This window comes from Cryptomeria japonica, chromosome 6, assembly GCF_030272615.1.
Source record: "Cryptomeria japonica chromosome 6, Sugi_1.0, whole genome shotgun sequence".
In the NCBI taxonomy this organism is placed as follows: domain Eukaryota; kingdom Viridiplantae; phylum Streptophyta; class Pinopsida; order Cupressales; family Cupressaceae; genus Cryptomeria; species Cryptomeria japonica.
This window is the reverse complement of record NC_081410.1, coordinates 274575216-274588406: the sequence shown is the minus strand read 5'-3', so window position 1 is coordinate 274588406 and position 13191 is coordinate 274575216. Positions and strand designations below refer to the sequence as shown.

Here is a 13191-nt window from a genome sequence, read left to right as displayed (position 1 = left end):
TGTCTTATGAATTTTTAATGTTCTTTATTTCAATACCCGGAAACTGACTGATACCTTTAGGGTTTAAGTGAGAAAATGGTAAATTGAGTCTTCATTTACAACAAAATTTGAACTTTATCATTATTCATAGTTCTGAACCATAATAGCAAGAAATCTTTGATTGAATACTTCCGATTTAAAACCTGATATTTGGTGGAAAACATGTATCTTTTTTTCCTGACTCATAGTTTGAAATCTCGGACTTCGCTAAAACTTTGTAGCACAAAAAAATTCACTGAAACTTATCGAAGAAGTCAGTAAAAATCATCAAATAAAATTAAATTATATAAATCCACAAAATAAACTTAACAATACATAAGCAGAACAAAGAATGAATTTGGAGAACACATAAGTTTATTTTGACCACTGTAGTATTAACCGGAATCAAGATTGACTTGGCAAACTAGAAGTTTAAATGGACTTCACTTACTCAGGATCTAACAGGGAAGACTTTTGGAAACTAAAAAATGCTGAATATAAAAACAGGGAAGAAATGCTGAATTTGTTATTTCAAGTCCAATAAAGGGGAAAATATTTTTTTCAATCCCATGTACCCCACAATAATTTTGATTTGTTTCTTCTTAAATCAGAGGAAGACTCTGGGGGAGCCAACCCCCGACTGGATCAAGGTACTGCCGTACTCCTCCTAGGGTACAAGGGAAATGCCCTGGGTTAGTTACTTGTTAGGACACAGTTGATAATTCCTTCAAAGCATCCAACAACCAATTCATGTCATTGTAATCAAAATTGTGGAAGAAAAATGATAAAAAAAAATTGTTAAAAAAGATTAGGGTTTTCTTCAACATTTGAGTTCTCTTGTCAAACTTTTCGAGTCTGAGTGAGTCTCAGTAGAGACATGCTGAGTAACTAGCATGTTGTGTTACTTGTCTGCTGCAGAAACATGTGAGTCTAATGAGTATTCACCAAGTGTTTGAACTATATAACTCATATGCTACTCACAAATGTGGATAAAGAAAAAGCCAAACTGCTACATGAAATCTTAGCAGACATTTGAAATTCCTCTTCAGCTACCCAGAGCAAAAGTCTCATTCCCACCAGAGAATATTCTCACCTTAACAGTGTCACAATATTGAAACATTAAAAAAGGGCAAAGGAAAGAAGATAATGTTCTCACCATATCTAGTTCGCTTGAAATCGGCAAGATCTTCCCTGGACAATCGTTCATAATTATGGGGATACATTACTCGAAAGCTAACCTGCAGGGATAAATTTTATTTTATTTAAAAGAAGCCCTCTACCAGCAAAATATCTTGATATACTAATTATACGTGTATCCCTTTTAAGACCCCTCAACAACCAAAGTACATCAAAATTAAACGTATACTATTAGCAATAAGTGTTTTGTCTCACATAGACTAGAAAACACGTAAAAGTTACGGTTCACTTGCCAGTGATACTAATAACTCAAATGTTGGACGAAAAATTGTCAACCTCCTCTCCTTTTCAGCTTCAATTGCAGCTTCATTTCCAAATGACGTATAATACTCCCTGTGTATTGTTAGTAAGTCAATCAGAATATATGTTGAGCTAAAGATGCAGTTTATAAACAAAATACAAAGATATTCTCAATAAATTTAATATGACAAAGAAAAAAAATAACATAATATCTTATCAAATTCAAATAATGCTCAGTAGCACATAACATCGAGCAGGTTTTCAATTGAATTTGCCAAATTAAAGTCCCTAACTCCAAAATCAGTTGAGTCAATATGTCTTGCATTAGTTACCTTTTTGTCAGAACAGTTTGAAGACTGTGCCAAAAATTGAATGTCATAGAGGCAATGTCATATTCTGGATGAGATGTAACTTCCACTAAAGCTTCAATTATCATCATTGACTCATTTGAACCTAAAGCATTGTAACAAATCAGAAATAAGCAACACAATCCACCACTAACTATGAACAACATTCCTTTTAAAACATAATTTCAGAAGTAACAAATTTACCAGTCGCTTCATTCCTCAAAAAAATTAAACAACTGGATAGCTAAAAGGCCCAATCCTTGAAATTATAGTGTCATACCACTTGCAATTAATTCAACATAACAGTCACCCATTTCAGCAAATAAGCGAGCCATTGCCTTCACAATTTCTTCATCCTGCACCAAAGCAACTCTCAAAATGAAATAAGAGAAAGAGGGAACCTAAAGCAGTATCAACAATTTAAGTTATAATATGGCATATAAATTAGTAATTACAAATGAAAGGCCATATAAGATTATAAAAAATAACAATTTCTTTGAAATTCAAATCTAGATCTAAAATAGGGTATCAAAAGTTGGATTGACTAAAGGGAATATAAAAATTTAAAATACTGAGATTTGAAGCACAATACTTAAACACCCTATATACCGTCTTAAAGTCTACACTTGATGCAGGTCTTTCTCATTAATTTTAGCAAAGGAGAATAAATTGGAAGAAGCTGGTTCAAAACACTTGATGGGGTAAAACGATCTGAGGTTCAATCAGAATAGGAGATTTATGAAGATAGCATGTTGGAAAATTGAAGAACCATTATTACATTATTGCTGCAATTACAGCAGATAGTCAGATGTTATGGAAACAAACTTCACCCACAAAATCTCCAAAAGACATGAAAATAATTTTATACCTAGCATAAGATTGACACAATATATGTAAGAATTGTTTTGTGTGCATTAGCTAAATCAGGGTCCAGCAAGCGATTCTTGTGCTAGAGAATTGGGGAACCACAACAGGGTTCTTTACATACAAGGAGAAGGTACGCAGATTAACAATTACACAAGATTCAGATAATGTCAATGCGGCATCTTTACCGATGTACCGAAATCACTGATTAATCACAATTGTCAGACTTATTGCAATTTAAGTGATATCAAATAATATCATAATTTCATTATTTATTAAAAGGATTTCATTATTGATTTAGGAAAATCCACAATTTTCCCAATTTTTTGCCATTTCTCCAATGTTTCCTTGACTAAATAATCAACATTTATAGTGAAATTAACATAGTTACAAAAACAAATGTTGGAAGATGAAGGTTTGGCGTCAAATTCATTCCATTTGACACTATATTCAAGACATGCACCAAATAGATTGACCAACTAAGTGTCTTGTCTAATGACAATTATGAAAGTTATGTTTTGAACTCAAAACAAAGCCACAAAAATAAGACTCAGTGAGGGCTTGAACATTTGTTTGTGAATGGAGTGAAATTATCAAAAATGTTTGTTCCAATGGCTTGTATCATAGCATCTCTAGTTGCTACCTTGCTGCAAAACCTTACCATATATATATATATATATGAAGTATAACCTCTTGTAAGGTAGACCGAATAAGGCATGGCCCTATAGATTGTGCCCTTTAATAATATAATCTATTTACCATTGATGTAGATATCATCCTTTTAATTCAATACATAAATATTATATTCCATCCTTTATCAATTTAAGATACAACACCTTTCATTATCTTTTTAATAGTATGAGTCATTGCTTCTCAAATATTTTTACCTCTATCCTTCCTTTAATCTGGAGATTTAATTCCACTACATGTGAAAATTATTTCAAGTCCTACTTAAGTCCTGACCTTCCCTCCTAAGTGGAGTGCCAATCTACATGAGAAAATTATATTCGAGTACTTAAGTGAAGCCCTGACCTTCCCTCCTAAGTGGAGTACCAATCTATCAATATAAAAGCACACAAAGAAAATTGGGAATTTTAAAATGTAACAAACAAACTGTTAATTGCAAAATGTGTAACAAGAAACTCAAATGTAAACTATCCAATGCATAATGCTAAACAATCAAAGACTAAATAAGCCATAAGGAAATCTCAGTTTTTTTAACAGAATCTAAGTTAACCTCTGTTATCTTTTGCCGTCAAAATGACAACAAAAGAGCCATATCTATACAACATTGTTATTATGGGTAACTTATTGTGAAATGCAACATTCACTGAACTTTGTGTCAATACTATTAATTAATTTTTACCTAAGTTGCATTGAAAACAGTGTTCTGGTCAGTAATAATGCCAAACTAGAACACAGGTGTATCAACTCTGAGCATACCATAATAATAATGTGACTTGGTCGATAGAGAATAAAAATCATAACAATGTCAACTAACTGTTTACAAGGGAAAATAAATAAAAATTCAAGAGATTATCAATGTCTACAGCATTCAAACCAAGCTGCTATGAAGTCATTCATAGTTGATGTTTGCATACAAACTAATAATTATCTTCATTTCTTATCAACAGGAAACAAAAGAGAATGATCCTTTTCATTTTGAATTGATGCAACTAAGAGATGATTCCTTGTAGGATTTAATATAAACCATGGGTGCGGTATACAGCTAGTTATGGACAGGAATATTTTGTATGAGCAAAAGACTGAAATTCATTGGAAGTTACTCCAAATATTGTCAGAAACATTATGGCAAAATCAATACTGGAATGGATGAGACTTACTCTAAATATTTTGCTAAGGTTGACCAGAACCTCACAAACCCCCAAATAGTTGATGATGTGACTTTACTAGGTGACACCACATTGATAGCAGCCTAGGAGATCTGCAGAAGTTTGGTTACATACCACAAAGCTTTGAAACAACTCATAGGTTTTCCTTTATAACATTTCTAAAAGAGTTCAAAATTGCATTATTGAGGTCCTACCATTCCAAATGGTTTCGGTTTCTGTAAATTGTCTGGTATAATCATCTCTACCTACCATATCGAGCAAGGGGAATGCGAAGTAGTATTATACAAAAAAAAAAAAAAAAAATGTATCATTTGACTCAGAGGTAATTATCTTTCATTGAGAGAATCAATCTCATCAAGTTTGTAATCCAATTCAATCCCATCTATATTTTCTTGAAATTTGCTAATTCAAGTCTTTTCTCAACCAAATATGCAAAATCCAAGGAAACTCCTATGGCTAATGGTTAAGCAAAGAAATGACCACATTTGGACATTGGTCAAATGGAACTGGTCATATACCCCCAAAGAGAAATGGAAGTCTTGGTCTATCTCAAGCCTTCAGAATAACCAAGCTAAATCGTATTGGAGATGTTGCTTGATTCACAATGCCAATTGAGACAGATTCTCTCACATGTTTGTTATATCTTCTTTCAAGTGAAAATACTGAAGCAGCTCTTGTCCATTTATTAAAATATTAAAAGCACTCAAGGAATGGACAAAACACAGGTAATAATGAGGTTTGGATTAGATATCAGTGCCCTCCTCTCCCAAAGCAATGTCACTTCCTCCTGATTTTTTTTCAGTTCAAACTTCCTGCAATTACTACTTTCCTCTAATTCATTTTCCTCTAACCTACCACTCAGCCATTAATATTATGGATCTGTACCTCAACTGCATCACAGGAAACTAGAACTGCAGTAGACAAGAATGTTTTGTTTCTGACATTAGCCCCTTCCTCTAATTCATTTTTCTTCTGACCTCCTACCCAGCAATTATGGGAAACAAGTTTAAAAGAGTGCGGAAAAGGAATTTCTTGGTGGTTTGGCAGAAAGGAATCTAAGGGAAAGCCCTGTGCACAAGTGCTTGAGATACTGTAGCCTTCCACAATCTGAGGCCTGAAAAAAAAAATATTCCCTAAGTATTTTCATCATGGGAAGGCAAGGTGGTTGGTTATCCTGTCTCTCTTGGTTATTGGTTATATGGATCATAGTAAGCTTCAAGTGGAAACCCCAAAAGTGTTTGGCACAAATGATGCCAATCTTCAAAATGCTAATAAATGAAACTAACTGCTGCCAGCTCAACCAGCCACTCTGCTGTTCTTGCAGAGTCTCAATAATATGGTTACAGCTGTCTTAGATGGCAGATTCAATGTAACCATAACTGTCTTAAAAAAAATGTACAATTAATCTTTAATCATAAATCAGGACTATTTTATGCCTTGCCTTAAAAAAAATGTTTATGGTGGCTCAACGGAAGTAGTGGGTTTGAATTTTTTTATATGGCAATCAATAAGATGTGATAAAAACAACTAACTTGTCAAGTCATCACATACATCATATGTTCAAAAGAAAACGGTGATGATTTTATTTAGAAGGATATCAAACTCTATAAAAGGACAGACCTCAATATAAGCTTGATCTACTCCAGATTCTCCTCCTTGGCTACCTTGTTTTTCCATGAGGGCAACCTACAGTGATATACATAACAAAGAATAAGTGACAGGAGACAAATTTTCTTTTTGTATTTCTTCAAACCGCATCCCGACTGTAATTTTGAGAATCTCCTATTGCCAACTCAGGGATCTATGCTACTTTCAGAAGATAGTTTTTTACTAACAATCTTTTGGTGTTTCAGTGTAAAAAGATAACTTAACGAACCCTTGAACAACAAAATCCAACCAGGCAATACATGTAGATACAAAACCAACAATGAAATAAAAATGTTAATTTAAAATTTAAATCAGGCTTATACATAATAAGAAAGAAGATTAGATTGCAATTTGCCTCAAAGAAAAACCAAATGATGTGACAAGTCAAGGGCAAAAACCAAGAATCAAGAACTGTACAAACCAGATAATAAGATCCAGTTGACCTGCTTAAAAGCTAATCAGAATCAGCTTCTCAAGATCAAATAAAAAATATTAGGTGATGCTACAGACATTGGTACCAAGTAAAGATAAGGAAAAATTCATCTAATATACCATACTACACCATTCAACATAACATACAAGACAACTTGCGAATAATTAAGAGTCAAATAATTGAACAAATTCACCTATGAGACAGCCACTGGCTTGTCTTAGAATAGCAGTGAACATGACAGAAGCAGTAATATTTGGAGAAAGTTATGTATGCATATGATATATCACATTAGACAAGCTGAATATGACTTACAGGTCACAAGTAAAGATATAACATTACACCCTATACACCAGATTGCCAATCATCAACTAACCTAGATTTGAATTCCTATGAAAATCTAGATTTGAATTGGTGATAATTCTGAAATCCATGCCATGTATTTAGACCCATAAAGTGTGTGTGTGCTTTGCATGTGGTTACTTTATTGCATTGCATTGCATTTAAATTAATGTTTGAACCCCATTTGTCATGTTAGTGGAATATTTATTATACTTTAAGTCAAAAAGATAATTAATTGTAACATAGTTGCAAATATATTAATTGACAGGAGTTCATGGAGAATATTGATTATAAGTTAATATTGTGGAGAAAATATCTTTCGAATATGTATTTTTCCAAAAAAACATTTTGAAATGTCTAGCTCTAATGTGAAAAGGAGGGGAAAATGAGAAAAGATCTAGGAATTTTGAACAAAAGGAAAAATAAGGCATTTTATGGGCATTTCGCTATTTTGTCTTGAAAAACTTTCTCCTTTGCAAAAAGAAAGATTGGGGGAAAATAAGTGATTCACATCGCTTGGACTTGGATTGGGATTTTTGCAAGTTGATAAATGATTGATTGTGGTGTTCTTCTTCCAAAAAGTGAAATCTCTTGATTTTTGTAGATTGTGTGAAGAGGCGATTTCCTTTGTTGCTTATGCAATTTGAAATGAAATTTATCTCTTGCCATGCCCACAATAAGTTGATGCATATGGCTTCCATTGCATAGGGTTGCTTCAAATATTGAGTTCATTAGAGTAATGAAAGATTGTAAGTTTTGTTTGAATTTGAAAATATGTATAAGAGGAGTCAACGTTAAGTCAATTTTTTCCCGGAAGCATTATATGATCTCAAAAGTTTGTAGTTGTGCATTTTAGGCATTTAAGGGTATGCTTAGGAAATTAAAAAAATGTGTACTTTTAAAAGTTAAAAATCTGAGGGTTCCTTTAGATTCTTTAATGGTGGATTTGGGCATTTTGATTATCTGTTTTTCAACTTTTTGACGAAGTGAATATTCAAATCATGTTATCATGTTTTAATTTTTGCAATGACTAGTCTCCCTATTGGTTTGTGATTATGCATAATAGGACCAAGTGTCATTACATTTTGCATTGATTTTCATTCCATGCCAAATTGTAATTTTGGATTGTTGGGTACTTAAGATTGAGGTATAAAGTAAAGAAGGTGTGGCTTCTCACCACTATGCCCGCGTCTTAAAAGAACTCATAAACCGAGCCAGGTGAGAGTTTAATGAAACTTGAACAATAAAAATCAATGGGAATTGAACAAAATGTACTCATAATCAAGATATACCATCACCAAGTGTTGAATGCCTTGAGAGGAGTCATGACTTGGAAGAATAGAAGTTTTTGCAACTCATTGATGTCAAATGTGCATAGCATTTTGTATCATCTGGTGCATCACAACATCGGTGTCAAATGTGCATAACTTTTGTATCACTTTGCTCACATTTGTTATGTGGTGGAAAAGTATTTGAGAATCCTAGTTTCACATTCTTGTAGGATGAACATGTAAACTAGTGTGGATGAAATTTATGCTATGAAATATGATGTAGTTACAATGTATCTTGGATTATTGAAAATGGAGTCTGTTATGGTAGTTGCACCCCTAGTTTTCAGACTATTCTTGTCACATGTGTGTACCCATGTGTGTAGGTAAATTGACATCTATGGATTTAGAGATTTGAAACTCTTATGCGTTAACAGTCAAGATGACTAACCTAGAGCGAGTTGGGTGTGCATTTGGGTTCCCCTAAATCTCTAGCCCTCTTAGTTTGTGATCCTTCAATCTGCATGTCGACCCACATTCTAGTAAGTGTGTTCTCTCATTAGGTGTGATGTTGAGATATCAAACAAGTTGGAATCAACATGGTTATACTCCTAGAGCTTGATTGCCTTTCCCTTCTTTCATATTTAATCATAGTGTTAGTTTATTTGTCAAGAAACCCTTGGAAAAGTCTAGGTTTGCAAAAGTTGGAATAAATTGCACATGCACTAGTGTCTAAAATGTGTTGGAGTTATTTGTGTGTTAAAGACCTAAAACCACACTAGTGTCTAGCCATACACTATAGTCTTGATTGCTCAGACAATGGGCACTTGTGTCGTCTTGGATATGAGGTGGTTTTCACTCTCATCCATTTTACATGAAGGCAGTTATCACGTCCCTAGCTTCAGTAAATGGATTTTTGACGATATGTTCATAATGATTAATTGTGAAAGAACTGATAGAGTTTGATATCAGATTGAAGAGTGTTGCAATACAAATCAGCTCATAGATCATAATTTGCACACTAATTGTGCCTGTGACTCATTTAAGGCTCAAGCCTCATGTTGTAAGCCCTTGCAGCAAGACTTTGATTATAGACATCATATTTCTATTAATTTGTTGTCATTGAAATCTGATGTTAGTGTTTGTGTATTTAGCTACATGGTTGGAGAATCCCTGACCACTCAGCCATGACCGCATCAGAAACACCTATGGCCTATCCAATTTTCTGGTGTTGCATGAGAAAACACCATGGAAAATAAAGGTTTTCAAAATTATTTATTGTTTTTCCCAAAATAGAAAACTATCCATGTGCTTTCAGGTGTTCTAATGTGCTACTCTCTGGGTGACAAAATTATTTGCAACCATATGCTCACATATAAGAATTTTGGTGTCATCATATCCAAAATATAATGTCAGCATTCAGCTTTAAGCACTACTAGAATGAAACTCTTCTAGAAGAAAAATGCTTACACTTATTTCAAGGAAACTAGCTGCATTAACTGTTGAAGACAAAAAACAAGAACACCACATAATCTTAAAATTTCGAAACCTTTTAGTGAAAAATATAAAAAAATTCTCTCAAATTAATTCTCGAGTAGACAATGCATGTACCTTTAATGAAGCTGAAAATCGGTTACGGAGTCCCATGATTTGGGGCACAAGAACTTGAACCAATGGCATCTGTTCAGCAAGACCACCAGGGCTTCCAGTTTCTGTGTAATGAATCAATTCGCAGATAGCTGCATGGTAAAAAAAGATCTTATCATTAACTGAAAATCAAAATTATTTACAAATTGCAACAAAAACCTACACGTGTTCCAACAAAATCCATTGAAACAATAAAAAAAGACCCTAGAAAATCTCCCTGAAGAATGTGATTAATCTCTGCCCAACAATTCACTTGGTAGCATTTAATAATTTCTAAAGCATCAAAAATAATTATTGAAAACATAAGTTGTTGATTCTAGTACAAGGACAGGTACAGGTATGCCAGTACAGCAATTCCCCTACATATGGGTACAGTTGTGTGTGTATATGTATACGTATACGTATACATATAAATGTCTACATACTCAATATAATTATATTTTATAATTTTATAAATATTAAAAATTATAAGAACAGTAAAAGTCCTAATTGCAGATAATAATTAAAAATAAATAAATACCTCATAATTTGTTAAAAAGAAAATTCTTAAAGTAATGATTTGTCAAATGTCAATGCAAAATAAAAATTGTAATCAACAGAAAAACTTGCAACCTGTTGAAATGTATAAATTTAAGCAAAATAAGCTATGTTCCCTGAAGTCTCAAGATGGGGAGATGCAGGAACGAGGGGACCAAGGGCCTAGGTTTGAGGACAAGGACTAGCAGGAGTCTAGGGATCCATGCTATTTTCACTATGTTTTCTGCAACACCAAGACCTTACTATTTCTAACCAAATCTTCATTCTTCAGAAAAATAACAATAAAGCCAAAGAATCTAACAAAATCTAAATGTGTTCAGCACCAAGACCTCACTATGGCCCGTGTTCTCCTAGGGTCCACCCCAGGCACCTTGAGTACCTTGTGAGAAGATCCCACAAGGTGCCCAGGGTTGACCTTCTGGAAATTTGGCTGACTTGGCCCAAACTAGGACCCGAACCAAGCTCAGAAGAGTGCAGGGGAGGGAAGGGGTCTCTAAAGGATGCAGTAACATTGTTAGCATTTTAACTTGTCCCTTTTAAAACAACACACCCAAAAAAAAGAAAGGTAAAACCTTCCTTTGAATTTGAAGAGGAAGCTACCTTTCGAAGAGTGAAGGAAATAATAATATTTCCCTAACATAGAAAACTAAACTAGAACCCAGAATCTATTTTTCTTCTCAGATATGACCCAGCACTTCCACCCAAGACAAGGTTTAATGATTGTCATCAAAAATGGAAAACCTAAACATTACCAAATGCTCAGTCTTTTCTGATAAAACCAAAAACTTAGAAGGTGTGAGTACAACACAAGACATAATTGGATTAAAAACTCAAACAAGATATTATGATTCAAACAAAGAGGTTTACATACAAAGCTACAAGACTTCAATCAATAACCATACAAAGCCCACAATATCCATTACACAATATCCAATTCACAAGATCACAATGACACAAAATCTCAAAAGAAATCTTTGAACCACAATTTCTGAAGAAAATTAGCATAAAATCACTACTAGAAGATCTAAGTTCCAACACCACTTATTTATAAAAATGTACAAGCTTTAGATAAGTAAAAAGTATTCTAAAATTTATTTGCAATCAAAACAAGCCAAAATACAGAATTGCTCCAAAATACATAATCTAAATCTTGATATACATTTTTGTCAAGAATTTGAAGTGTCGACATATAGACCTTCTAAAAGGTCATCCAAAAATCAAGATAACTAAAAATCCCATCCAACAAACCTGGTAGCAGTGGTAGCAGCATCCTCAATATCCTACGACTTTTGAAATCTGTTAATAAATCTCTTTGGGCTTGAATAACCTTAACTTCCAAAACAAACCTGCTCTCTATTATCAATGTTTTAATTTCAAAATGGGATGCTACAGAGGTCCCTTTGGGTTTGACTTCCAAACCAAGCCTATGGAGAGGAATGTTTATGATGATTTCAGTACAAGTGAGTTGGGGAGTGACTTATTCAAAGAGGCAACCACTCTTGAGGAGCAGAGTGAACACGTATTCTCTGAAAAAAGTAATCAACTCTTTAACACATGCGATCTGGGTGTGGGCACCTAAATATAACAAGGATCCTGTATGGGATGAATTCCCTTTTTATCGTGATGATGTTCTAATCTTAGAGCACAATGTCTGCATGGAGGGTGACATTGATGGTGTTGATTTTGATGTTGATCTTGAAAACAAGATCTGATTTATCATTGCATGGAGCTGATTCTGAGCAACGACATTATGAAATTGTTGATTTAGATTCACATTCTATTGTTCAGCATCTTCATCAAGTTGATAATAAAGAGGCACAGACAATTTGGGACAGCCATGGAGACATTGATGGCAGGTATGAAAGTTTTGATTTTTGCTTGCAACATAACAGGAATTCACCATCCTTGCATGCTCAAGATTGGAAAAATAAATACTTGGTAACTGCTGAAACCAAAGTGCAAGTTTTATCTAGCAGGGATAGCACACATAGGCATATGGAAAACATAATTCAACATGCACCAAGAGGTCAAAATGAGTTTAACATCTCCCTTGCTGATATGCAAACAATGAAGACCACTATGAAAGAAATTAAAACAGCCTACTTTCACATGATCCATGATAGAGATATGGCTACCAAGATCGCAGATAAGGCTTTGAATTTGTACAAGGAAACTAAAGCTAAGGTGGATGAGCTTACATTTCAGCTTAGTGTAGCTAAGAATTCCTTGATGAATGTTCAAATATCCCATTTTGAAGTAGAAAATTAGATTTTGATTGCTGAACAATATAGAGAACAGGAAAACAGAGAAGGAACAATAGAACTCAAGTAGGTGATTGAAGAGCTTGATTTCATTCATTAGGAGTTTAAACTTGCTCATCGTCCCAAGAAATTAAAAAATATAATTTTGGAGCAAGAAGATGTTTGGGTGGAGCATATGGATTATGATGATCTTCAATTGATTGATAACCCACTTTTTGAGATGAGTGCCGATTGGATATTTGATAATGCACTCTTCGAGTTGGATGATGGAGCTCTTTCAGATTCCAGTGATGTGGCTGGAGTTGATCACAGGATTTGGAACTCAAGTGTAGTTACCAATAGTGAGGTGTCGTCTCAGGATTAGAGTAGTGAGCTAAATTTCAGATTTAGTACAGCTGTCCACATTCTGATCAGCTTGCAAATGACTTCAGTTCTTGGCCCACTGTTGAGTTGGTTTGTCATTTCAGACCAGCAATTGAGTGCTTTATGAATGAGGTTGATTGGTAGAGATGATCTAATCATAGGAGATGACTATTCAGC

At 34.0% G+C, this 13191-nt stretch overlaps 1 protein-coding gene across 3 annotated transcripts in view; it reads right to left on the bottom strand.

Annotated features, from left to right (window-relative positions):
- LOC131062620 (transportin MOS14) overlaps window positions 1-13191 on the bottom strand; it is a 260300-nt gene that overhangs the window by 144080 nt on the left and 103029 nt on the right. For 2 of the 3 annotated variants that reach the window (XM_057996324.2, XM_057996325.2), the window contains exons 9-14: window positions 9818-9945; window positions 6140-6205; window positions 2083-2158; window positions 1788-1908; window positions 1449-1548; window positions 1175-1256 (exon numbers count right to left, since the gene is read on the bottom strand). In XM_057996324.2, coding sequence (XP_057852307.1) covers window positions 1175-1256; window positions 1449-1548; window positions 1788-1908; window positions 2083-2158; window positions 6140-6205; window positions 9818-9945 — 573 coding nt within the window. The remainder of the gene's footprint in view (window positions 1-1174; window positions 1257-1448; window positions 1549-1787; window positions 1909-2082; window positions 2159-6139; window positions 6206-9817; window positions 9946-13191) is intronic. The other variant, XM_057996326.2, reaches the window with a different exon arrangement.